The 25,685-nt window shown below is 52.0% G+C and overlaps 2 protein-coding genes across 7 annotated transcripts in view; one reads left to right on the top strand and one right to left on the bottom strand.

The window, feature by feature from the left end:
- GLT1D1 (glycosyltransferase 1 domain containing 1) overlaps positions 1-25,685 on the bottom strand; it is a 91,700-nt gene that overhangs the window by 57,103 nt on the left and 8,912 nt on the right. For 3 of the 6 annotated variants that reach the window (XM_049620685.1, XM_049620687.1, XM_049620690.1), the window contains exons 1-3: positions 23,614-23,696; positions 11,186-11,334; positions 1,430-1,535 (exon numbers count right to left, since the gene is read on the bottom strand). In XM_049620685.1, the coding sequence (XP_049476642.1) occupies positions 1,430-1,535; positions 11,186-11,334; positions 23,614-23,681 (323 nt within the window). In that variant the 5' untranslated portion in view covers positions 23,682-23,696. Of the gene's footprint in view, positions 1-1,429; positions 1,536-11,185; positions 11,335-22,602; positions 22,853-23,613; positions 23,697-25,096; positions 25,483-25,685 lie in introns of those variants that run through there. The other 3 variants (XM_049620689.1, XM_049620686.1, XM_049620688.1) reach the window with 3 other exon arrangements.
- LOC125915047 (rabphilin-3A-like) lies at positions 23,680-24,457 on the top strand. Its single transcript, XM_049620695.1, has 2 exons — positions 23,680-23,835; positions 24,228-24,457. Exons 1-2 carry the CDS (start codon positions 23,680-23,682, stop codon positions 24,360-24,362), a joined length of 291 nt encoding a protein of 96 aa, XP_049476652.1. The 3' UTR covers positions 24,363-24,457.

Genomic DNA, 25,685 nt, shown 5'->3' with positions numbered 1-25,685 from the left:
CACTCTCCCTCTCTCTCTCCCTCTCTCTTTCCCTCCCTCTCTCTCCCCCTGTTTCCCTCCTTCTTTCTCTCCCCCTCTCTCCCTTTCCCTCACACACACAGGTGCACACACACACACACACACACACACACACACATGCACACAGTAAACTGTCTATTTGGACTTGGTTGTGTCCCCACATTCACGTCCAGGATGTTGTCAGGAGGAAGTGGGTCTGAAATGGACGAATACACCGCTGTAACCCCAGCTTTCAGGGGCAAGACTGACTCCCACCTTATAAAGAGGGGAGGGGGCTGCCTTAGGCTGCACCGTGGACCCTGGAGCGCTGTCTTTAAAGGGATTGGGAATGCTCCGGTGACATAAAGCTTCAGAGAGTTCTGGATTCCCTGACCGCGACTTCCCAGCTGGGAGAGGGGTAGAGACGGACCAGACATTTTGTGGTTGGCCATTTATTGGGGGCATGGGAGCAAACTAAATGTCCGTCGACAGACAAGTGGGTAAAGAAACTGTAGGGGCGCCTGGGTGACTCAGTCGGTTGGGCATCTGACTCTTGGTTTGGCTCAGGTCATGATCTCACGGTTCATGAGTTTGAGCCTCACATCGGACTCTGTGCTGACAGTGCAGAGCCTGCTTGGGATCCTCTCTCTCTCCTCTCTGTCTGCCCTCCCTGCCTCTCTCTCTCTCAAAATAAACAAATAAACTGAAAAATTTTAAGTAGTATATGTTTCACCAAAAAAAAAAAAAAAAAAAAGTAGAGAGCACATACAGTGACCTAATATTCAGCCTTGAAAAAAGAGGAAATCCTGCCATCTTGTAACAACACGGATGAAGGACATTGTGCTCTGCGAAGCAAGCCAGGCACGAAGGACACACACTGTATGGTCCCACTGACATGAGGTTCTAAAGGAGTCAAATGCAGACAAGCAGAGAGCAGGACAGTGGATGCCAGGGGCCGGGGGAGGGGGACACAGGAAGGTGTTCGTCAAAGGGCACCCCGCTGACAATCCCGCTGGTGACCCCTGTCCCTGACGGCTTCACATAGCTCAGAAACCCACGCGGCTCAGAGCCCTGCTCAGAACACTCCAGACACCCGCTTCGTGTGCCCAAGATCTGGGACCTGCCTGTGTTGTGCTACAGGACAGCAGGGCCCTGCCTTCCAGCCTGTTCTACGAAGCTTGGCCCAATACTAACCGTAGTTTATCCTCATGCCATGACTTGTTTACAGTGACTCTTCCTGGCAGAATTCAAATGTGCCGAGTGAAAGAAAGAAAAGAAAGAAATGAAATGCAGACACTGGCTTTATTATGTGAAGATGGAAACTTCCCAAACTACTGCCTCCTGAGTCTTTGGGTTTCGATGCACCAGGCCCCAAAGGGTTAACTCCCCCCCCCCCCCCCCCCCCCGGTCGTGAAGTTCTCATAGGCATTACCTGGCTTCTTCCAGGACTTTCCCCATCACTTTCTTCTTCTCTCCATGGTTAACATCTTCATTTAAATCGGTTCCACCGAAGATGATTCCAAAGGGAATCCCGTGACCTGCAAAATTATGACGGTTAGTGAGGCAGAGCGTGGCTTTGCCAACAGCCCTCGCCAGCCCACCCCCAAGCAATGGAAACCCGGGGACCATGTTTTGTTGTTTGTTTCATTTTATCCAGCTCGCCTGAGGAACAGAATAGGTATCCCTGTTATAAACATGACACGGGGATTGGTCATGTCAGACCACGGGTGCCAGGACTATTTTAAATCAATTAGCGTTAAATTTTAACAGGTGAAAGCCAGTGCCGTGGCCACCATCCATCAGAGCCAAGCTCATTGGAGATGGGCTCATCCGGCATCTGTGACGGAGAAGGAGCAGTCCACGTGCAGCCAGGCTGGGGATCAGAGTAGCAGGTGCCGTGCTAGCGAGGGCCCAGGGGAGACGTAGGGCGCCCCCGGGGCCACCATGGCTTCAGGGAGCATGATGCAGGGCTGTTGTAGGAACCCGAGCCATCCGAGACCCTGCACATGTAAAGGAAGAGGGGATCTGCCAGGGAGCGAGTCTGTTCTGAGTGAAGCACTCTGGGCTGGTGACAGGCTGAGTCAGGGGACGTTGGATGAGCTCAGACGTGTGAGGCATCGGGTGTGCGCAGATCAAGCCACATGACGTGCTTAGCAGAAGTGACTCCCCAGAGGGACTTGCAGAGTCAGCCAAAAATTGCAGGAGACACTGGCCGGCAAACCACCAAACAGACCAGCTCTAACTGGAGTGTTCCTACTGGGATTTCTCAAACCAGCCATCCCGCCCGAGATTCAGTGTGTTGATCACAGGGGACTCGCCTTCCCTCTTATTTGCCCGAGAATTCTTTCTGTCAGTGCAAATTAGCACATTCCGTCTTTTTTCCTCTCTGGCAAGGTGGCCCTTTCCCTGCAATCTGACGGCTAAGGATTCAGCCTCTAGATACTCAGCCCAAGAATCGCGCCCACGGGCACCACGAGGTGGCTGGGGAAAGCAAAGGTGAGAAGCAACTCAGATACATCAGTGAAGACCAGCCTTTAGCAAAAAAGAAAAAGAAGAAGAAGAAAAAAAGAGGGGCACCTGGGTGGCTCAGTCAGGTAAGTGTCCGACTTCGGCTCAGGCCATGACCTCACGGTTTGTGAGTTCGAGCCCCGCGTCGGGCTCTGTGCTGACAGCTCGGAGCCTGGAGCCTGCTTCGGATTCTGTGTCTCCCTCTCTCTCTGCCCCTCCCCCACTCTGTTTCTCTCTCAAAAGTAAATAAACATTAAAAAAATTAAAAAGAAAAAGAAACAAGAGATGCATATGTTTTGTGTGTGTGTGTTTACACTGACACAAAAAGACTCAAAACAATCTACTGTCACATGAGAAAAATCAAGTGCAGACTGGCATATATATATATATATATATGTGTGTATGTATATACATATATACATACACATATACATATATAAATACACATTTGTATATATGTATAAGTTCTGTGAAAGAATACACAAAATACTGGTTGTCATTGCCTCTGGACAAGGGACCCACAAGGCCACAGATCTGGGATGGGAGGGAAACTTACTTTTCAGTCTAACATTTTATGTTGTCGGTGCTGTTTACCATGGACAGGTATGCCCTTTTCCAAAACCACAGATGGTTGTAGAAAACCACTCCCGGTAGAGATAAGTCACGGCGTGTCATGGGTGTGGACTTCTGGGGATGCTGAGACAGGGGGAATGGGTTTAGCATGTGGGACGGACACCGATCTTTGGGGACGGGAGGGAGGTATGAGGTGGGAAGAATAATGGGCCCCAAAGATGTCCATTCCTAATTCCTGGATCCTAAGAATGTTTCAGGGGAGAGGCAGGTTAAGCTATTTAGAATCGAGGGGGCCAGTCAGCTAACCCTAAAATGCGAGAGATTATCCCGGATTACCGAGGCAGGCCAGTGTAATCACGGCGGCCTTACAGGTGGAAGAGGCGGGCCGATGAGCTCCCAGGGCCGCCATGTGAGGAGGACCAGACTGGCCCTCACCGGCTCTCGGGATGGGAGTGCGTGTCCCTCCAGAAGGTGGAAAATGAGGAAACAGATTTGCCACCAAAGCCTCCGGAGAGAAACACAGCCCCCACCAACATCTTGGTTTTAGCCCCATGAGATCCCTTTCAGCTCTGTGACCTGGCGAGCTGGAGAACCATACATGTGTGTTGTATCGTGCCCCTGGGCTTGTGGCGAATTGTGACAGTGCCGACAGGGGGCGAATATGGATGGCGTCCCCCTGACAAAAACTGCCACTTTAGGAGGGGAAAGAAAATCGCAGAGGAAGTCTCGTTCCTTGAAATCTCCAAAGACCGAACAGTGGACACCTGAAAGATATTACACCGAGTAATCACAGAAGCTGCTCGAAAGTTATGAGAACGTTCCGGGATGAAAATGATCAGCCCCGCTAGTTAATTAAGCCAACTGGCAAGCGCTCCCATATGCCAACCCTAAGTCAGTAGGAAAAACATCAGACTTTAACGCCAGACCCACCCTGGCTCAGAATCCAGGTTGTCCAGTTGGAAAACGCGTAACTGAGTGAGTCACTGAGTTTTCCTGAACCTCAGCCATCTCGTCTGTGAAATGGAGGTCACAATTGGCTGACGTACTCGGGAGATTAAATGGCCCCCTGCATAAGCCACACGGGTACAGCATGGACCCCATGTGATACAGTATCAGCGTGCTTCGCGCCGAACAAGTTTCGAAATACATAAATCCGGAAGCTGTCTGAATTAAGTCAGCACCTGGGAGAATGGAATGTGGGATATTTCATTTACTTCTCCATCTTTTTCTCAACACTTGTTCTATGGTTAAGAAAACAAAGCAACGCACCCAACATTCTAGAAGTCCTCTGCTATGGCATGATGTGTATAAATGTCTGCAGACTCCTACTGACCCTTCAAAACCTCCCTCAGCCATGCCCTTCTCGCTAAAGTCTTCTCCAAGTTCCTCAGAAGTCACCCACCCCACTTGGATGCCAGGCCATGTGTCGTAAGGCTTTGGGATTGATCTGTAGGTTGGAAAATCCTGGAGAACAGGAATTGTGGCTTATTAGTTTTGTACCCCTTGCTCCTAATACGATACCTGCTAAAAGTTCGATCTTCCAACAGCACTTGTGGAAATGAGCTGAGCCTGAGAACTGGGATACAAACTATTTCCAAGTGCATTTACTCAGAGCCACCCAAGTGGCTGGTCATATTCACAGATCAGTGGCTCTGCTAGAAACGTCTCATTCCCAATAGTCTGCTGGGAAGAAACACCACAGGTTCCTGAACCCGGCTCCTTTATCAGCCACACAGCACCACCTGCTTCCTCACCAGGTTCAAGCCTGAGCAGATTCTCAACGAGAAACGGAGAAAGGGCGTCGTCAAAACGCTTCTCATGCAGCTTCCTGCCAACATCAGGTCGCCTGGGAAACTTGCTTGGTGCGCCATTTAGGGCATACGAAGGAGACCCCAGGGGGCGTCCTGCACAAGAGCAGGCTTCTATTATATTTTAGACAAGGGTAGCTGTGAAGTTCTGTTCCCATATACTTGAACGACTGGTGGGTATACACGTCAAAAGTCTTTCACAGACGTGTCCAGGAGGGAAGAACAAATACAATGTGTTACTTTGAAAGCTAATCTGGTCATTGGTCCGTCGCTTAAATAAAGCATTGAAATTCATATGTTTTTTTTTTAATAACTGCATTGCACCTGGAATATAGCTGCAGTAAATATTCATACTGTTAATGTGCTTTTTCTCATCCCTTGACTATTGGTCTTAGCAACTGCGATTACCTAATTATCCGCTCAGCAAATACTGGTTTTAAAGCGAAAAGTGAACTTCCATTTGTCCATGCCGTGAAGGTTTTATTTAGATATATTTACTGCGCCCAGACATACACAAGTGACGAGTGACGAGCGACTGTTGGGCAGCACGCATCGGCGGCAGCTGTAAAAATGCACACGCCTGGGAGGCTGCTGTGCCACTCTGAGAAAATCCTAGAGACGGGTTCCCAAGGTTCCTGCAGAAACCGGCTCATCACAGCATCATTCACAGTTGAGGGGCAAAACGGAAGTAAGACGTGGCCGTTCATAATCACGCCGTCGAAGATCATTCAGTGACGGGGAAATGTCCCTGATGTGTTGGTAGGTAAACCAGACTGTGGAACTGTCATAGGATCAGCTTTTATTATTTATTTGTTTATTTTATTTAAATTCAAGTTCGTTAACATACGATTTAGTCTTGGCTTCAGGAGCAGAACCCACTGATTCATCTCTTACCTACAACACCCAGTGCCCATCCCGAAAGTGCCCTCCTAATGCCCATCCCCCATCTAGCCCATCCCCCCCGCCACCTCCCCTCCATAAACCCTCAGTTTGTTCTCTGTATTTGTCTCTTAGGGGTTGTCTCCCTCTCTGTTTTCATCTTATTTTTCCTTCCCTTCCCTTATGTCCATCTGTTGAGTTTCTCAAATTCCACGGATGAGTGAAGTCATATGATATCTTTCTCTGACTAATTTCGCTTTGCATAATACCCTCTAGTTCCATCCACGTTGTTGCAAATGGCAAGATTGCATTCTTTTTCATTGCCGGGTAGTATTCCATTGTGTATAAACCACATCTTCTTTATCCATTTATCAGTCAATGGACATTTCAGCTCTTTCCATGATTTGGCTATTGTCGAAAGCGCTGCTATAAACATTGATCGTGGTTTTTAAAATACACACACAAATTGCAGAGAGAGGGAGACTGGACATTACCAGACATTTATAGCAACTACCACAGTGCTTGGCACAGGCAACAATTCATGTTGTTTTTTTTTTTTTAAAGAAGTTGCAAGTTTATATTGCAAGAGTGTATCTTGTTTTATAAACTTAATTTTGAAAAACAAAATAAATAAAAACAAACACATAGAACAGTGGTTATGTCTGGGTAGTGAAACTTGGAGTGCTGTATTTCCTTCTTTGTGTTTTTATGAAGTTTCCAAATCCTGCTTATCTGTAATTTTAAAAACCAATAATTGCCATATATTTTTTTATTCAAAAAAATTTTTATGTTTTATTTATTTTTGGGAGAGAGACAGAGAGAGAGAGAGAGATAGAGAAAGACATCGTGAGCAGGGGAGGGACAGAGAGAGAGGGAGACACAGAATGGGAAGCAGGCTCCAGGCTCTGAGCTGTCAGCATAGAGCCCGACGTGGGGCTCGAACTCACAGACTGAGTGAAGTCGGACACTTAACCGACTGAGCCACCCTGGGGCCCCTAAATGCTATATATTTTAAAAGATAGTTTAATCTAATGAAGACTGTTTCAGAAACATAGCACAGAATGGAATCCTACACAGCCAGCTACCAGCACTGGGCGGTGTCCGTGGTCCAGGGCACAGAGACAGCACGGGGTGGCCACACGGTCCCAGGCATGGAAACCCCCAGACACGGTAAGTGAAAGTCACCAGGTGCGTGGCGCCATCTCGACTTGCCGACTGCGGTTCTAATGCTTCCTGTGGTTTGCTGCTCAGAGGAGGGGCTGACTTTCAAAGAGATGACCCTCGGGAATAAATGAATAAATGGCGTGTAGCTACCATAAAGACAGCAGCTGGGAATAAATGCATGAAAGTCTAACTAAATCTACCAAGGGGGGCGCTGTTTCACTTCTCCACATTTGGGACCGCCAGCAGTAAGATCCTTTCCCTTGTGCAACAGGCTTCGGGAGGGTTTCCTTCCTCCTACCAATCGTGAGAGTAAAGCACAGCCTTGGGCAACGTTGTGCATTTCCTCCATTTATCTGAAAGAAAGGCCAAGCATGGTAAAATTGAGAAAAACTGAAGTTTGCAGGGAAAAACCCGGGGCCGTGACCAGAGTGAGGGCGAATCGGTCCTCCCATCTGCTGGTTAAGCACGGACGGGAGTAGCCTTTCTAGAGGGCGACTTGTTGGTGTCCATCCAAGCGAAGAATACACAGTCCTCTGACCGCTGGTTTATTCAGAGAATTCACTCCACCAGTGTCCCCACAGAGTGAAGTGAAAAATGTGGTCAGAGCTGCTGTGGCGTTACTTGTGAGAGCGAGACCTGGAGAGACTTTTAATAAACACGACGCATCCTTCCGGAGGTATACCACACAGCCGGGAAAAAGAGCGAGGCAGAAGTAGCCCTACTGATCTGGAAAGGTCTCTGAGATGTGTCGTGCAGATGCTGAGTCACCCACTTGTGGGCACAAAACACGCTCCACGCGTGCGTGTGCAAGACATTTAAAAACCAGACATAATTTTATAGACAAAAATACAGCTGAAGGCCAACAGAATCACCAGCCTCAGGGCCTGAAGCCTTGTGAGTGCACAGCACCTACAACAGCCAGTGACAACCTCGTAAAGCTTCCCAAGGAGCTTGAAGAGCCGTGAACTTTATCTTGGCCTCCACGACGCAAGTCACACTGTTCCTTCTCCTATTTTGAGATCAACCTCAGACTCTGTGTCCCGGGACACTTGCGACAGAATCCGCCGTCACAAGCTTGTTCAGCAGAAAAGAGCCCTCCGGGAGAAACGCTCTCGGGAACATCTTCCCTGCTGGCAGAAAACAATTCATGCTGATGGTTCCAGGCAGGGTGGCAAAAATGCGGAAGCACAGGTGTATTCTCATAGGGTTAGAAGCTGAGACGTCCGTGTAGAGATATTTGCTGCAATGACGGTGGGAGAAAATAACTGACGACAACTTGCGCGCCCGCTGATTGAAGCCTGGTTAGATGATGGCTGTCCCGTGCACGGGATGCTAGGCAAGTGCTGACACAAGGTGGTCTATACCTGTGCTGCTGTGGGAAAGCCTCCCAGAGGCACTGTTAGATGGTGAAAAGCAAGATGCTCAGAATTTGTAGATGCTCAGAATTTGCTTCAGCAAGAAGCTCCCATTCATGCTTTTGTGGAGAAGATCATACAAATATGCGCACGGGCTCCCATGGCGGCCAGCCTCCAAGGTGGCCAGCGCCTGGCGGTCACGCTCGGCGGGGCCCCTGCCCACCTTGAAGATGGCTGACCCGTGTACCCGTGTAACCGGCAGAGGCTATAGACCTCACGCCGTATGGCTTTGAAGACTGGCTCATAACAGACAAACCAGCTTCCCGTGTGCCCTCTCTTGGAGAAGCTGACCGCCATGTCTTGAGGACACCCCAGAAACCTCGGCAGAGGCTCGAGTGGCGAGGGACTGAGGGCTTTTGTCAACAGCCGTGCGACGGCGCCACCTTGCAAATGAAACGGCTCACGCGGGACTGGTCAGGCCTCCAGATGACGTGGCCCCGGCCTTGGCATGTGGTAAGGAGTCTCGACTGCAGCCTTGCCAGACCCCTGAGACAGAATCCCCCGGCACAGCTGATTCTGATTCCAGACCCACAGAAGCGATTCGGATGGTACGTGTATCGCTACATGCTGCTCACCTTTGGGGGTAATTTGCCAGGTACTGACAGAGAACTAGTCCAGGACTTCTAACACAGTTCCCGGAAAGCACACCAGAAAATGATAAGTAGTTGCCTCGGGGGATAAGAAATTCGACAGGTGGAATAAGAATTGGGAGAAAGGTTTGCTTTTCGTGCTGTATCATCCCGTTACGTTCGCGCTACACTGAAGGGAGGTTTTAACACGTGCGTGTGGCAGCTTCAATTGTATAGAGTATACTGGGTTTTTTTTAATGTTTATTTATTTATTCTGAGAGGGAGAGAGAGGGAGAGAGAGGGAGAGAATCCCAAGCAGGCTCTGCACCATCAGGGCAGAGCCCGACGTGGGGCCCGATCTCGCGAACCGTGAGATCAGGACCTGAGCCGAAATCGAGCTGGACACTTAACTGAGCCGCCAGGAGCCCCTACAAAGAGTACATGGCAGAATGCGCCCAGATAGGACACGAGCATCCAGACAGGACCCCGCTCCCTGCGGTGGGCGCGGGAGGCAGCGGGGAGAGCCCGAGAACAGGAAGTGACTTGGACGCTGTGTTCAGAAGCAGGCCGTCACCGTTGGCCATGACGCTTCCGAAACTTTCAGAAGCTTGGCGCGTTTTTCCGACTAGAGCTGCACTCCCGTGGATAACTGGGGCCCTCAAGCGACACACAAGCTCCTGAAATGTGTCACCGGTGCCATGTCAGTTAATTCACGTTTGGAAAAAGGCGCACGTTGTGCAGCTAAGACAAAATGATCTGTTCTGCCTTCACTTGGCGGTCTCTGTGCTCTCGCTGACGTCAAGCTGGCCTCGTGAGTGTTAACAAGAAATATCCCAAACTTGGGGCGCCTGGGTGGCGCAGTCGGTTAAGCGTCCAACTTCAGCCAGGTCCCGATCTCGCGGTCCGTGAGTTCGAGCCCCGCGTCAGGCTCTGGGCTGACGGCTCGGAGCCTGGAGCCTGTTTCGGATTCTGTGTCTCCCTCTCTCTCTGCCCCTCCCCCGTTCATGCTCTGTCTCTCTCTGTCCCAAAAATAAATAAAAAACGTTGAAAAAAAAATTAAAAAAAAAAAAAAAGAGAAATATCCCAAACTGTAGCTACACCCAAAAGAGGGACTGTGTGCACGTGCTTTCAATGACCCTGGGAAGCAGCGTCGGAAGGTCCCGCGTGCAATGATCGGTTAATTTCTCAGAGAGGGTACTGTTGTTCACCTTCACTATTTACCAGTCAAGAGCTCGTACTCTGTGAAGCTACACTAAATACTACGCGGCTCCGGGCCAAGGAGAGAGAAGTACATCATTTCTGTGCAGCGGTGAAGGTTTGTGCCCTGTCGGTGCCCGGACAGCTGGTAAGCTTTATTTCTGGGTGTGTCTGTGAGGGAGTTTCTGGGCGGGATGAATCAGCATTCCAGTGTGATGCAAGCGGGTCCTACCCAATCTGCCGGAAGCCCAGATAGAACAAGAAGGCGGAGGAAGAGCAAATTCACTCTCTCTGTTGAGCTGAGACGGCCCTCTTCCTTCCCCTGTGCCCGGACATCCCAGTGCCTGGTTCTCGGGCTTTCAGGCTCAACCAGCCACTCACGCCAGCCGCCCCTCCGATTCTCAGACCTCCAGACTCAGACTGAAATGCAGCACGGGCTGTTCTGGTGTTTCCAGCCTGCCGACGGCAGACCATGAGACCTCAGGCCTCTGCACTCACACAAGCCACTCGCCATAAATCTCGTCTTAAATGTGTCTCTCCATGTCCCCTGGGTCTTGTCTCTCTGGAGAGCCCTGCCTAACGCACCAGTAGAAAAGATAGCCCCAAAGCTTTGTTCGCTGCCCACTGGACATGAATAGCAAACTAATTCTGACGTTCTGCATTACATCACCTATTTAACACCCAGTTCCTCGAATGGAATGGTATTTAAGCGGGCTTTAGGATCTCAGTGTTGGGTGAAGTTTTTCATGCGTGCCCGTTCTGTGTTTGCAAAAGACGCGTATGTTTAACTCCTGAAAGTTATACTTTGAGTTACAAGATGTACATCGAAGGCGTTGAGGATAGTAGCTGTCAGTGCAGCAGAAGACCTTCAACACCCATCGGTCCCCAACTGGCACCGTTATGTCATTTTAGAAGGTTACTCACAAAGAAGGCCGGAGCAGAAAGACGATTGTGTCCCTCCCAGTTTCGAACCGGATAAACAGGATAAACCGTTTCAGCTGTTTTGTCTGGGGTTGTGCGTGCGTCTGGTTCTCATGACTTTTGGTGTGTCAACTTTGACGAGAAAGACGGTTACCTTGCAGGAGTCTGCCTCCTCTGTACAGATGAAGGGCCACTGCTGCCTCCAGGCTCTCGGCCTCGATGAGCTTGGCGATTTCAGACGAGCTTTCCAAGTCGGAGGCATCTTTCAGAATACACACGTGGCCTGCAGCCTCCAGGTGGTCCCTTTATCGACAAATACAAACAGAGGGAGGGAAAAAAAGGAGGTAAAAGGTAAATATACCACAGGCGGCCGCTACGACTGAGATCTTGAATCCAAAGGTTATTTAAGTCAAAAAGTTAAGAAAACGTATTTTCTGAATTGTCCTGTAAGGGGCAATCCTCCCAAAATACAGGACAAGGCTCATAGCCACTGACAACAACCATTCACCCACCCAGGGTCCGGTCCCTGGGACTGTGGTCAGGACCAAGGCCAGCGGGTTGAAGGGCTAATTCAGGAAGTCTCTGCAGCCCTGAGACAAAGGACACGCATTTTTCAGTGGCGTTTGCTGTGCCAGAAAGCTCCGTGTTTTATGTCCTTGATTCCACTTTTTTCTCCTGTCCCTTAATTATGGATGATACCCAAAGTTTGCTTTTAGGCATCTAAAATTCAGCTATTTTTTTTAAGTTTATTTATTTATTTATTTTGAGACACACAGAGAGAGAGAGAGAGAGAGCACAAGCAGGAGGTGGGTAGAGAGAGAGAGAGAGACAGTCCCAAGCGGGCTCTGCACTGTCAGCACAGAGTCTGACGTGAGGCTCAAACTCATGAACCGTGAGATCATGACCTGAGCCAAACCAAGAGTCAGATGCCCAACTGACTGAACCACCCAGGAGCCCCTAAAATTCGGTTCTTAATAGAGACTTCAAAAGACATTTCATGGCCTTTCCATTCTACCTCAAAAATATCTTTCACACGTGTCTTTCTTCTCATCCTAGTTCAGTTCCTTGTAACATAAATCTAGAATATAAATCTGATTTAAAAAAACTTTCCGAATGACAACAGCATGAGCAAAATCAAAAGACAAACAGAAAACTGGGGAAAAAAAACTACTTATAACACTTACAAAAGGAAAGAAGCGAATCTGCTTCATAAATAAAGAGCTCTCATAGATCAACAAGAAGAAAAAAACAGGTAACAACTCGATACCAGAATAGGCATGGACCTAAATTGCAGTGCATAGAAACAGAAATTCAACTGTGGTTCTTAGATACAGGAAATGGTGGCCAACTTTAGTCGTCTTTTTAACAAAGAATGTCTGTAAAGATCAAAAGTCTGCCTAAGGCTTTGTGAAATAAACACCCCTCTGCATCATTTCTGAGCAGGTAAACTGGTACAACCTCTTTGGTGGGCAACGAAGCAACAGCTAGCACACTTAAAATGCACAAACTCGGTGACCAAACACCTTCACTTCCAGGAATTAATTCCAAAACACACTTGGATGTGAGTGCAAACACGTGCATCCATGAAGAGGCTCCTCAGCTGTGTTTCACCTACCGAAAAGCCTGGAAGTGACCTCAGTGTGCGGCAGAGGTGACCGGTTACATGATGGCACGTACAAGACAAGCTCTCCGGCCATTAAAGCTCCGCTGCCCTCATGCAGTAGACCTCTGCAAAGCACAGTGGAACCCTTGAGCAACATGGGACTTTGGGGTGTCACTCCCGCTCCACGCAGTTGAAAATCCACGTATAACGTTGATTCCTCCAAAACTTCCCTGACAGCCTGTTGCTGGCTGGAAGTCTTACTAACAACACACACACACGTCCATTAACCCAGAACTTGTATGGTACGCGTAGGATATACCGTATTCTTAACAATAAACTAGGGAAAAGAAGATGTTATTCAGAAAATCATAAAGAAGAGGAAATACAGTTACAGTCCTGTACTGTATTTGGAAAAAAAAAACAAAAACAAAAACAACTCTGGATGTAAGTGGACCGGTGCAGTGCAAACCCCATGTTGTTCCAGAGTCAGCTGTACTTTGGAATCAACTGGCCGTATACATGGGATATGGGATACGTGGTTAATGAAAAGAGCCAGGGGAAGAATACTTTGTATGTATGTAGTGTGCGTGCCCAGAATATCTGTAGGGTGAGTGAGAAATGGGAGGATTGTGTCTCCAGAGGAGACACTGGATACTTTTACCACGGGTAGATACTATGTTTTACCATTGTCGCAGGCACGTGTGCATGAGTACTTAGAATGAACCGACCCAGGTCTCCCTTGACTGAAACCCTCAAAGGGCTCGGGGTCACCAGCTCAGCTGTGAGAAGGGGGCCCACATCTGTCTCGCCACCTGAATGAAACAACGGCTGAATGGGTCTCCGGGATGAAGTCCAAATGCCTTGGCCTAGCACACAGCGCCGTCAACAGCCTGTATGCCCTGCCAGTGCATGCCAGCCGCACCCCCACCCCCCACCCCCCCACCCGAGCTCCAGACCTGCCTTCCACCCGCAGGGCACCCGACGCGGCATGCATTCTGCGTCCCCATGGCCACGACAGGCCATTTCCTGATGCCAGCTCTTCTCAGTGACATCCAACAGCCCCTGATCGCATTACACATCTGTCTCTCCATCACGCTGAGCCTCTCTCTCTCTTTCTCTCTCTCTCTCATGATCCTTCTGAGCCGCAGATAAGGGAGTCACGTTGCACGTCAGCTTTGATTACAAAGCCAGCCCGTAGGTGACGACCAAACACACCTAAAATTACACTCGAGCATCTTAGATCACCCAGAAGTCGCTGTAGTACAAAGTTCAAGTCCAACAAAGCCTTTTTTCTGCTTGTTTTTACTGCAACAATAAAATGGCTTGTTATTTCTTCAGCTAAACACCGGGTGAATTAGTTGGCTTGCGTTTAGGAGCAATAGTGTAAGGAAAAGAACAAGGAAAAGAATAAAAGAACGAGGGAAGTAGAATCTTTAAGCAAAGTGGTCATCAAATGGCCAAGCTGTTTGCAACGTGGGAGCCACATGCAAACTAAGGAATTCTGCACAAACAGCGGGTTCGCGCGTCTTGCTCCCGCCCACTCCGGGGAGTAGGGCGAGAAGCATCCACCTGCACTACTCTGGGAATGATAATGGCTCTCTCTGTGTTCTCTTCTTGTGCTGTGATTAAATGCACAATGTTGCAGCTGTCACTGAGCAAATAAAGACAAACTGAGATCCTGACACGTAAGTTTGCTTACGCTGTTGAAGTGCAATGAGTACCTTGATCTTATCGTTTCCGCCCTTAACGCTGATCAATCATCGTCGGCCAGTAGCACCGCCCCTCCTCCCCTCACCCCACCTCGACTCCTCTGGCAGGGCTGAGGGCGACCTACAAGCAGAATCAGCTCACGTCAGCCTAAACATGGGTATGACACAAAAATAAGAATTCGGTGTGCTTCTGAGCATGGGCGAATAACTGTCATTCCATTTCCTTAAAGCTCTAAGAAAGAAGAAACCAAAAACAAATGTGTTGATGAGTGGAAAAGAAACAGTTTGAATTCCACTTGGAAGGACCCATTGCTGAGCCATTTCTGGCTTATGTGGAATTGATAAGATAGGACATATGGAATGGAGGTGGTGAGGTACAGATAATGGGTTGTTCTTGATCTATTAAACATATTTTTAAATGGCATTTTAACGCCAACTTCATGATCTTATAAATATTCCTACATATATATATAATCTCCCTAATTCTCTATGACTAAGAGTTTGCCCTTGTTTCTGCTTGGCTTTTGATGCCTTTAAATTGCTCTGTCCCGATTCCTTCTGTAAGTGATCATTTGGTTCAACTAAACTTGAACCTGAACTTGACTGAAGGCTTTTTGGAGAAAGAAAGCATCGCCAACAAATTAAGAGTTTTTAAGCATTTACTCGGCAGTTCTAGGAAGAGACGGAACTATGCGCACACACCTGACTCCAGATTCGATGGGATCCTACCTGCTTCGACCTGCCTGAAAGCCATCCTCTTTAACTCAGTGGGTAGAGAAGCTTGATCATTTGTGTGTTGAACTTATGCAAATAAGGAGTGGGGGCACCTGGCCAGGCCCAGTGCTTCTCACAGGACACAGCACCACCTGGCCGGCCGGCCGCCTCAGTGGCAGCTCGGGGAGACACGGGGATGTGCTGTTTCTTGCGGGGGAAAGTTGGCTGGCTTGGGGCAGAACGGTGCTCTCTGCACAGCATTTCAAGAATTTGTGATGTGTCAAAGAAATCGTGCTGGTCTTGGGATGAGGGCGCTCGTGGAGATGTGCGAAGGCCTTGCACAAGGGCTCAGGCCCTAGTCTGGGATGGCAAACCAGAGGAGACATTGCCCCAGGGAAACTTTGGTGGATTATGTGAGCTGATAATACATTTGCAGGACAGGATATTACTTGGAATAATATGCTGTCAGTGTGTTTTGTAAACTGTAGAGTTTATCTCCTTTTTGACTGGGATTCTAATGGGAATCTGGTAGTCAAGAGGTTACTGTTGTGGAGCCAGTTGTTTTCAAAAGGGTGCAAAGTCCCATGAGAAAACAGGCAAAATGACCAGGTCAGGAAGGGCCTGCTGAGATTGGACTCGTGAGGTAAGTAAGTAAGTAAATAAATAAATGGGGTGGAAAACCACGAGATGTGATGAGCAGCCTGAATAGAGATGTGCTAAGTGCCTGAATGGAGATGTGCTAAGTGTCCGAACAGAGATGTGCTAAGTGCCTGAATGGAGATATGCTAAGTGTCTGAATAGAGATGTGCTAAGTGCCTGAATAGAGATATGTTAAGTGCCCAAACAGATGCACTAAGTGCCTGAATAAGGATGATGAGGGAGCCTAAGGCAAGTTGAGGGCCAAGCAGGAGCTAACAACGCCTTCCCCTCCCCCACACCCCCCCTCCCCGCCCACACAAGTGGGATGTGTGTGACATTCCTCAGGTACTGCTGGCTGCCCAAGAACACAGGAAAGGACAGAAAACAAATGGTAAAACTGACAGAGATCACAGGACCAGAGTCTCCATCAGTTTACAAATATCTTAGTAAATTACAAGAAAAGGGCCATCTTATCAATAGCCTCGCGTCTAGGAACTCCCTACTGTCTTCAGGCTAATGCTTTGCTAGGGGGAAAACAGCCTTAGCTTGACAACAGCCAGGCCTCCAGTGATCTGTGGGTCTTTAGCAGATGGAAATCCCTTTAAGAAACTTCCTCTTGACTTCACCTCCCCCCCCACTCCACAGTATATAAACTGTCACACTTACAGAGGCAGCTCCTTCTGCCCACGGGACCTGTCCCTGAGCTTTAATGAAATCATATTTTTGCACCAAGATGTCAAGAGTTCTTTCTTGGCCTTTGGCTCTGAACCTCCCCCCACCCTCCCAAAGGCTCCAAAACCCCATCAGAGATGTGTTAAGTGCCTGAATAGACATGTGCTAAATGCCCAAAGTGATGTGCTAAGTGCCTGAAGAGGTGTGTTAAGCACCTGAATAGAGATGAGCTAAGTGTAAAATACGTACACAGCTCATTAAAAATTTCTGGAGTGATGAAACGTTGACATGATCTTTTCACATGCTGAGTTCAAAAGAATACATTACAATTAATTTTATGCATTTCTTTTTGCTTTGTTTAATGTGGCCACTGGAGTATGTAAAATGACGCACTCATTCTCACGGTTTCAGGGACCAGGTAGGCAGGTGTCCCAGTACTGCCCGTTCTGCCAATTTACCAGGAGAAAAAAAGGTGTTTTAGTATCTATGGAAAACTTTCTGATTTTGTATTTTTTTAGAGAGAAAGAGAGACAGAGTGTGAGCAGGGGAGGGGCAGAGTGAGAGAGGGAGACACAGCATCCCAAGCAGGCTCCAGGCTCCAAGCTGTCAGCACGGAGCCCGACGTGGGGCTTGAACTCACGAACTGCGAGATCATGACCTGAGAAAAGTCGGACACTTAACCGACTGAGCCCCCCCAGGCACCCCCGAATTTTCTGATTTTTAATGTTCCCAAAGGTATTTCTTGCTCCTTCAATGTGTTCAAAAGTTCCTGGGGGTCTGCTTTCCACTTTCCTTGATAAAAATTAGTGAAGCTTTTACACCCATACTGGTGGCCTCCACAGCAGAGGCATCCCATGTTCCCCCTCCTACAACCCCGAACGTCCCTGTCACCCACCCGAGTAGGGGGCACCCCACCCCAGGCCCAGGCGTGTTCCTGCTGGCTTGTGCCCATCGGAACATCCAGCTGCCCAAGCCCCCGCCCTGGACATGTAGCCCTGGGACCTGGGGGTGGACTTGTGGAGACTCAGACTCTCCTTCTTGCTGGGCAGGAAGTGGAGGGACCAGCAAGGAAAATCCAGCAGGAATGGGAAGTGGACCAAGGCAAGAAGTGGACTCCTGTCCTTACCGTCTGAGCTGCAAAACCCAGCCTGAAGCCTGCCCCACCTCCAGACCCTTGACAGGAGGAGCCGCTCAGTCCCCTGCCTTCTCCAGGCAGTTTGCACTGGCTTTCAGTTACTTAAAGCTGAAAATCTCTGATGCCGCTACGGACAAGGAGCATAGAGCCTTTACCGTTCACGTTCACCTGCTTGCCACATCAAGCCCTGTGTGAAGCCATCCAGTCTCTGACCACAATCTTATCTTTCCCCCAGGCTCCTCAATCACGAAAACCACAAAGACCTCTGACCTCACAGCCCCTCACCTCCAAGCCGCCCCGCCTCCCACTCCCGGCAAAGATTCCTTTTCCCATCATTTCAGCGATTTTCTTGTCAATACCTTGGCCTCTCCTCTCCCCTGGCCTTTTGTACCATACTCGGTGTATCCAGCAAGGCTCCAGCCACCCGCTTAGGCTTGGCCAGGGCTGCAGGGTGAGATGGGGTGGGAGGGCGGTGGCCCCGGGCGCCAGCTCCCAGCCCCCTTGCTCGTCATTTCAGGGACCCTTCGCAGCGCAGGGCGCAGCTCCCCCCCATGCTCACCGGAGCGTGCCTCTCTCCCTTGGCTCCCCTGCGCTTTCCACCCCGGAAGCCAGGGCCGCCTGGGTCCCAGCCTGGGTGTCTGCCTCTCGCGGCCTGGCTGGGACGCGTGTGTCCCGCCCTGGGCCAGGGGTGTCTCTGTGGTCTCGCAGCCCCTGGCGGGACGGCACACAGGATGTGCTCGCAGTGTGTACCCCCCGCAGTGCCTGGCCCCACTCTGCCATACACACAGGTCCGCGGAACCAGCCCTGTCCTCTCCCAGGCCCTTCCCATCGCTCTCAGACCCCCGCTCTCCCTCGTCCCCCCCGACCCCCACCCCGGTGGCCTCCGCAGCAGCCTGCGGTCCTGTGAGCGCTCCGTTCTCACTTTTCCTTCCTCCCAAACGCTGGGCGGCCGCCGTGGAACCCAGGACTACCACAGCGGGGAGGAGTCCGGATTGGGTCCACGCCACCCTGGGGACACTCCCTTCCTGCCAGCGCATCTCCATACAGGCTTCTGTTTGCCTCTGTTATCTACAGCGGTGCCCAGTCTTGCACACCCTGTTCGGGAAGGAGAAAGAGGACAAGCCGGCGACAGCCTCCGTGCAAAGTCCAGCGCCCCGTGGGTGACACTCGTGCTCGTTGGGATGCCAGCACGATCATCCGTGGGCATCGCTGAGCCTCAGAACGCCCTTCTCGGGCTGGAACAGCCTCAGCCTTGCCCTTCCCTGTGCCCTTGGGAGCCCTGCAGTCAAAGCTCCAGGCACGGCCCCCAGTGCCCCGACAAGAGCTTGGTTCACAGCAGGGGTCAGAAGTCCTTTCCTGGAAATGACCCGAGAGTACACACCTTGGGGCTTGCGGGCAGCTGGTCGCGGTCCAGCTGCTCGGACAGCCACCGCCATTGGCAAGCAGCGGCCAGCACCACCCCTGGGAGCTGCCACGTCCTCCAGATTGTACTCATAGGACAGGCCCTGCCTTGCTTGGCCCTCGGCCATAACTTTGTCCGGCCTTGATGGAGAAGATTATTTCAAGGGTTCTGAGGACCAGCCTCCCACTTTTGAGACTATGGATCCCCCATGATTTCACGAAAACAACTGTGTGGAAAATATATATATATATATATATATATATATATATATATATATATACACACACACATATATCTTACATCCATTACTCATGCAATTTATTTCTCCACCACCAGTGAAATGAACTTTGTTCCCTAGGTTTCTGACCCTGTTTTTAATTTACCAGAGCACCTCCTAATTGTGACCTTTTTTGTTAAGGGCTGATCTGAACCCATCCGCCTGATTTAGAGGCTTGTCAAGATTGTTGTCAGGTTCTTCCGGGAAATGTTTACAGCTTCAGGGGATTAGAGGTGGGTGGGGAAACCACAGGTCCCCTCTGCCCACCGCTCGGACAGCCAGACCAGCCAACCTTGCGGTTGAATCTGTGCCACAGTGGGGCCAGGGGCTGACTCCCTGACTACGTGTTCACACAGGGGCCCCCAGAACCCCTCCAGTAAACCACAGACCCTCGACACTGGTAATTATTTCCGAGATGCTTTACGCTAATGAACAAATCTAACACTTGCAGTGCTTAGGAAACAACTCCAGATTAGGGTATTTAAAATGCTAATTAACAGCCAGCCCCGGAGTTAGAACACAGAATGAACTGGGGCGCCTCGGTGGCTGTGCTGGTTAAGCATCTGACTCTTGTTTTCAGCTCAGTTCATGATCCCAGCATCGTGGGATCGAGCCCCAATGGGCTCTGCACTGAGCGTGAAGCCTGCTTGAGACTCTCTCTCTCTCTCTGTCTCTCTCTCTCCCGCCCCCCTCTTTCCCACTTGTTCTGTCTCTAAAAATAAATGAAATTTTTTGGGGTGCCTGGGTGGCTCAGTTGGTTAAGCGTCCGACTTCATCTCAGGTCACGATCTCACGGTCCGTGGGTTCGAGCCCCGCGTCGGGCTCTGTGCTGACAGCACGGAGCCTGGAGCCTGCTTCGGGTTCTGTGTCTCCCTCTCTCTCTGCCCCTCCCCTGCTCGTGCTCTCTCAATAAATAAATAAATGTTAAAAATTTTTTTCTTTAAAGAACACAAGGTGAGCTCACATGCACAGCACACGGAGGGGTACCTGAAGGGTCACACAGACAGTAAGAGTGTCCCTGTCTAGTGACTGATCCCCAGGCAAACTATTCCCCCCAAACAGCGTCTTCCAAGCTTGCACCTTCGAAAACTCTTCATCTGTCGGGAGACCTCCCGTTGGCCTGGCCCACGTCCCAAACCTGAACCTCAGTAGCCAGGAAATGCATCACTTTCGAGGAGACCTAGCACACACCAGTCGGGCCCCTCCGACTGGGTTCAGCTGGCTCACGGGACCCAGGAGCCCCGACCTCCCAGCCAGCCAGGCCTGTCTCCGCCCTGCGGTTCTAAGGCTCCAAGAAACCTGCTCTTGTCCCCGATCCCTCGGGAAGTTCTCCCCTGCTTGTGAGACGGGGCGGCCCTGCTCCGTGCCTCGTTTTCCCCTGGATAAAGGGCACCAGACCTCTCATTCGATTATTCTAGCTTTGTCGTTGACACGCTCCACATTCCACAGCCAAGCCCTGTTTATTTTACTCCTGAAATGTGGCAAACCCACACTTAGCCTCCTCTGCCCATCCTCATCCACCCTCCAGAATGCAGCCCAAAGGACCTTCTACAACACAGAAGTCAGATAGCTTTTGGTGGCTTAATTCTGTTGGTGGCCCAAAACCGTAGGTCCGGTGTGACGGGGCCCCCCCTACCTCTCCAGCCTTATCTGCCCACCTCAGCCAGAGTGGGTTTTCCCTCAGCACTACTGACATTTGGGGCTGGATCATTCTCCACTGTGGGGACCACCCCGGGCATTGTAGGGTGTTCAGCAGCACCCTGGCCTCTACCCACTGGATGCCAGTGGTCTCTCACACCCAGTGTAACAACCAAAAATGTCTCCAGACAATGCCCAATGTCCCCCGGGGGACAAAACTGCTCCTTCCTCCTCTGCACATCCTTCTGGCCCCTGATCCCACTAAGAATCACTCATCTAGCATATCGGGCATTGCTAAGGCCGCACAACTCGGATCCGAAAGGGATGTGCTCTCCCCCATGGTCCCGCCCGCTGCCCCTTTGCCTAGGACACCGTCCTCCCTGTACGTCCAGCCTTCCCCACCTGGCCAGTTAGGGCCCATGGTATCATGAATCGCTCACATTTATTAAACGCATATTGAGCACCAGGCCCTGTTGTAAATGCTGAAAATGTTCGAACTCGCATTTAAACCTCATAAGGAACCTATGAGGCAGGTCATATCAGTATCCCCTCTTTGTGGGTAAGAACTCTGAGCAGCAGAGCTCAGGTGACCGGACCTACGTCGCACGTGCTGGGGAGCCCGCAAGTGAAGGCAGGAAGCCCTGCCCCAGAGTTCGTGTCTTCCGCCGGTCTTGTGTGCTTCCCCCACCTCCCTGCTCTCGGGACGCCTCACCCCTACCTGCCTATGGATGTACTCATGACGATTCAGTGTCCCTACTTACGGACAGGGGGTTAACTTACAACTACAAACGGATGCACCGGAAGGGGCCCCGTTTTTCTCTGTAAAGCTCCCATCTTATCTAACTCAGACACCCTCCTCTGCTAGACTGAAGGCAACCCCAATCTTACGCATTTGGGGGTCTCCCTCCCCCACTGTCCACGGTCACTTGAGGGTCAGAGGGGTCTTTGGCTCTGGCTCCACAAGAACCTCTGTCTTCATAGGGACCTCCGTCCCCTCCCCTTCCAGGACACCTGGCATCCTCCTCGAGGAACCTCCGTTTTTACGCGACACCAGACGCCTTTGGCAACCTCTGATTTTTCTTTTTCTGCCATCCCTCCAGGGCGAAGGGCAGACAAAGCTGGCCCTGAACAGACCGAAGCACAAAGAACAATTGTTGTCATGCTTCATGAAGCACAGCTGGGAAGAGAGCAGAGTCACTCAGGGGCCCCGCGCCCCAGCTGAAGGCCAGCAGTCTCGCTGGACATGCCTGCCTCCTTCTGCTTACGGCCCCCTGGCTGGGAGCGCCTGGGGGCCTGAGGTTCACATGGACAGTTCACATGCAGAGCCAAACGGTAAAGAAAGACATGCTTTCTCTGGCTCCCTGTGGGACCTGGCCTCTCTCTCTGACACCCTTTCCCGGCACTCGCCCCCTGACTCGTGTCTCCCAGAGAGCCTGGCCTTCTTTCCGTCTCTCAGGCATGTCAAGCTGGCCTCGGGACCCGTGCTCGTGCTATTACCCTCCTCCCCAGCTGTCCTCCCAGATCTCAGGGACTGCCTCGCTCGGTCACAGAGGTCTCAGCTTAAATGTCACCATCTCAGAGAGCCTCCCCTGAGCCCACGGCCCTAATCACCATCTGGAGCTGCCTCCTTTACTTCTCTTCACTCCCGCAGAGTCTCTCCCCTGCTGGCACGTGCTCCACGAGAGCAGAGGCCACCCTGCCCTCCTCACTGTGGGTGCCCATGAGTGAAGCAGGGTCACTGCCGTCCGACGGCAGATAAACCCGAATGATGCCCATCCTCACCGTGAAATCCTAATCGCCAAGCTCAGAAAACTGATGTACCCTCTACCCGTCATGAGAGAGGATCCTGCTGCTCTCCGTCTTTAGAAGACCCGTAACATGTTTCAGTGGAAAGGGACGTTAAAGGGTGGGCTTTGCCCCGATGGCTCATTTTAATGATGGGGAAGCTGACCCGCAGAGGGGAAGTAAATTAAGAAATTTCATGAAGCAAGCCGGTTCAAAAAAAGAAGAAGTTGTTTCCATTAAGCCCAGGCAGCAATCTGCTCCCGCCCCCCCCCCCCCCCCCCCCGGGGAGGCTCACAGGCCAGTGAGGAGGAGAGAACAAGTCCCCAGGGAAACAAAGGACAAGATAATTGCAGAAGTGAGTGTGGAGAAGGTAAGCACCCTGTAAGAGGAAGATGCGCCCAGACAGCGCGGGGGCGGGGTGGGGGGGCGCCGGGAGGCCCCCGCGGGCGGCAGGGCCCCGAGCAATGACGTCCCCGCCCCCCCCGCCCCGGGCGCCCACCCCAAGGAGGAGGGCAGGCCCGCAAATGTGCCTCGCCCTGGGCTGGAAACCCTCCCGAAGCCCGGGCTTCAGCGGACCCTCCTGCACCCAGGACTCCGCGCCAACGCCACTCCGGCCGCGAGGCCTCCCGGAGCATCCTGCCCAAAGGGCTCCCGTGCACAGAGCGGTCCCTGCCCCATCAGATAACGCTGCGCGTGTCACCGCGTGCGGCCCTGCGCTTCCGCGCTGTCTTCTGCCCACCGCAATGCAGGCGCCGCGCAGTCCCCAGACCTGGGCGCTCCGGGGACGCGGAAGCCAGGCACGCCGGGACCCGCGTGGGGACCCCCCACCCCCACCCCGGACCCCCTCCCCAGCGGCCCGTGGGGGCGGCGCGTGCGGCGGGCCCGGGAGCCGGGAGCCGCGGTCCAGGCCCCGCGCGCGCACAGGCCCCACGCGCGCCGAGCCCGTCCGTTTGTGCGCGCGGTCTGGGGGGGGCCGGGGGCCCAGGAGCGCCCCGCGCCGGCACCTACCGGACGCGCTCGGCCGTGACGGCGTTGCCCGTGTGCCGCCGCAGCACGGCCAGGAACAGGAGCCGCATGCCGCCGCCGCCCGGCCATCGACCGCCCGCCGCCGCCGACCAGGCCCAGGGCGGGGGCGGGGCCGGGGACGCGGACCCGGACCCCGGCGGCGGGCGGTGGCGCTCGCTCGGTCGGTTCCGCCCGCCGCTCCCGAGGCCTCGCCCGCGCTCGCCGGTTCGGCGCTGGGGTCCCAGGCGCGCGCGGGGTGGAGGGGCGGGGGGGCGGGAGGGAGGGAGCGCGACACCGCTCCCGCGGGACCGGCACCCCGGGTTCCTCGGGGCCCCTCCCAGGGGAACCAGAAGAGACCACGGCTGGACTCTCAGGGGTCCAGGGGCAACCGTGGGTCCGCTCTTACAGGGACCAGGTGTGGCTGTGGGGCTGCTCCCAAGGGGGCCAGGCTGTAGGTCTGCTCCCTTGGGGACCAGCAGCAGAGGGGATCTGGGGTCCCCTCCCACAGGGACCAGGGCTGGTCACGCCCCCCCCCCCCACTTCCAGCCCCCTGGGACCCAGGGGTAGTTGCCGGTTGCTCCCATGGGATGTATGAGGCGCTGGGTCTCTTCCCACAGGGGCCAGCAGCAGGGGGGACCGTAGATCCCCTCCCTCAGGAGCCAGAGGAGGCCACGGAAGGACTGCCATCCGCGCCCGGGTGGCCAGTGTCTGCCCGATGGGTATCAGCACCAGGGATCTACGATGATGCTTGAGAAATCAGATAGGAAGCCATCATTTCCACAACTGGCCAGATCTAAGAGGCAACCGACCCCCTTAGATGTGTCAAAGATAAACTGGGCTATATTGAGCTTTTCTAAGTTCATTTGAGCACAAGTTGATTCCAGGGGAGAAGTGCGAAACTGCAAGAGGTTGGGGCAGGACAGGAGCTCCGGGAGAGACCTGCACACAGAAAATGCTGACGCAAAGCCAGATGGTTCATTGGCTACAGCCTGAAGCCTAGTTGGCTGTCTCCGATTGGTTGTTCTTACATTTCGATTCGGGTAACCTTAACCTTGAGGCCTTTACAGGCTCCCTCCGGGCTTATTCACATCAGCACCAAGGCATCAGAGCCCGGTGGGTCTAGGGGCCTTTGTTTAATTTAACACAACGGGGCCGGGCCGGGGCTCTTCAGTTCACCATGGTGGCTGATGACTCACTTCAATTCCTTCATGATCTCCATTTCAATTCCTGTTTTAAGAAGAATCTGAAGCTTATTTCTTGGCTGCACAGTCACCAGGGACGCAGGTTTCTTTCTAACTCCGGCATCCCAGTGTTTGGCCTCTGTTCCCAGCAGGGCCACAAGGTGAAGCTTGAGTGCTGAAGCCCCACCCATCACACTCACGTTCCAGGCAGCAGGGAGCAGGGGCAAAAGGGCACACCAAAATGACACTTTTACTTTTAAGAGCTCCTCCTGGAGTGTCACCCAGCCCTGAGGCCTTTATCTTACTGTGTACCTGGCCACATCTTCCATCCAGGGCAGCTGGGAAACGTAGCGTGACTGCTGGGCACATTATCACCCTGAATCAAATGGCAGTCACTTAGCAATAACAGGTTCCAGGGGCTTGTCTGCGGACAGATCTTTTCCAGGGCAAAGCACTCCACCCACTAACAGGCCCATATCAAAGATGATGGCTTGTGTGAACGCCCTGACCGCCGTGCTGGGACCCTTCCCAATCCTCCTACCCCTGAGTCTGAGCCTAGTCATGGCTCCAACCTCCCCCTTGCTTGGGAAGATGTCATCGGTAGGGTAGGCACCGGGTAGATGTTTGTTGAATTAAGTGAAATCGTTGAATTTGCACTGTTTGGAAATTTTGTTCCCACGATGATGCATTCCTGATTTAAAAAAAATTTTTTTTTAATGTTTATTTATTTTTGAGACAGAGAGACAGAGCATGAGCAGGGGTGGGGCAGAGAGAGAGGGAGACACAGAATCCGAAGCAGGCTCCAGGCTCTGAGCTGTCAGCACAGAGCCCGACGCGGGCTTGAACTCACGGACCTCGAGATCATGACCTGAGCCGAAGTCGGACGCTTAACCG

This window comes from Panthera uncia, assembly GCF_023721935.1.
Source record: "Panthera uncia isolate 11264 chromosome D3 unlocalized genomic scaffold, Puncia_PCG_1.0 HiC_scaffold_9, whole genome shotgun sequence".
Taxonomy (NCBI): domain Eukaryota; kingdom Metazoa; phylum Chordata; class Mammalia; order Carnivora; family Felidae; genus Panthera; species Panthera uncia.
Note: the sequence above shows the minus strand (reverse complement) of the source record. Positions and strands in the feature narration are given on the sequence as shown.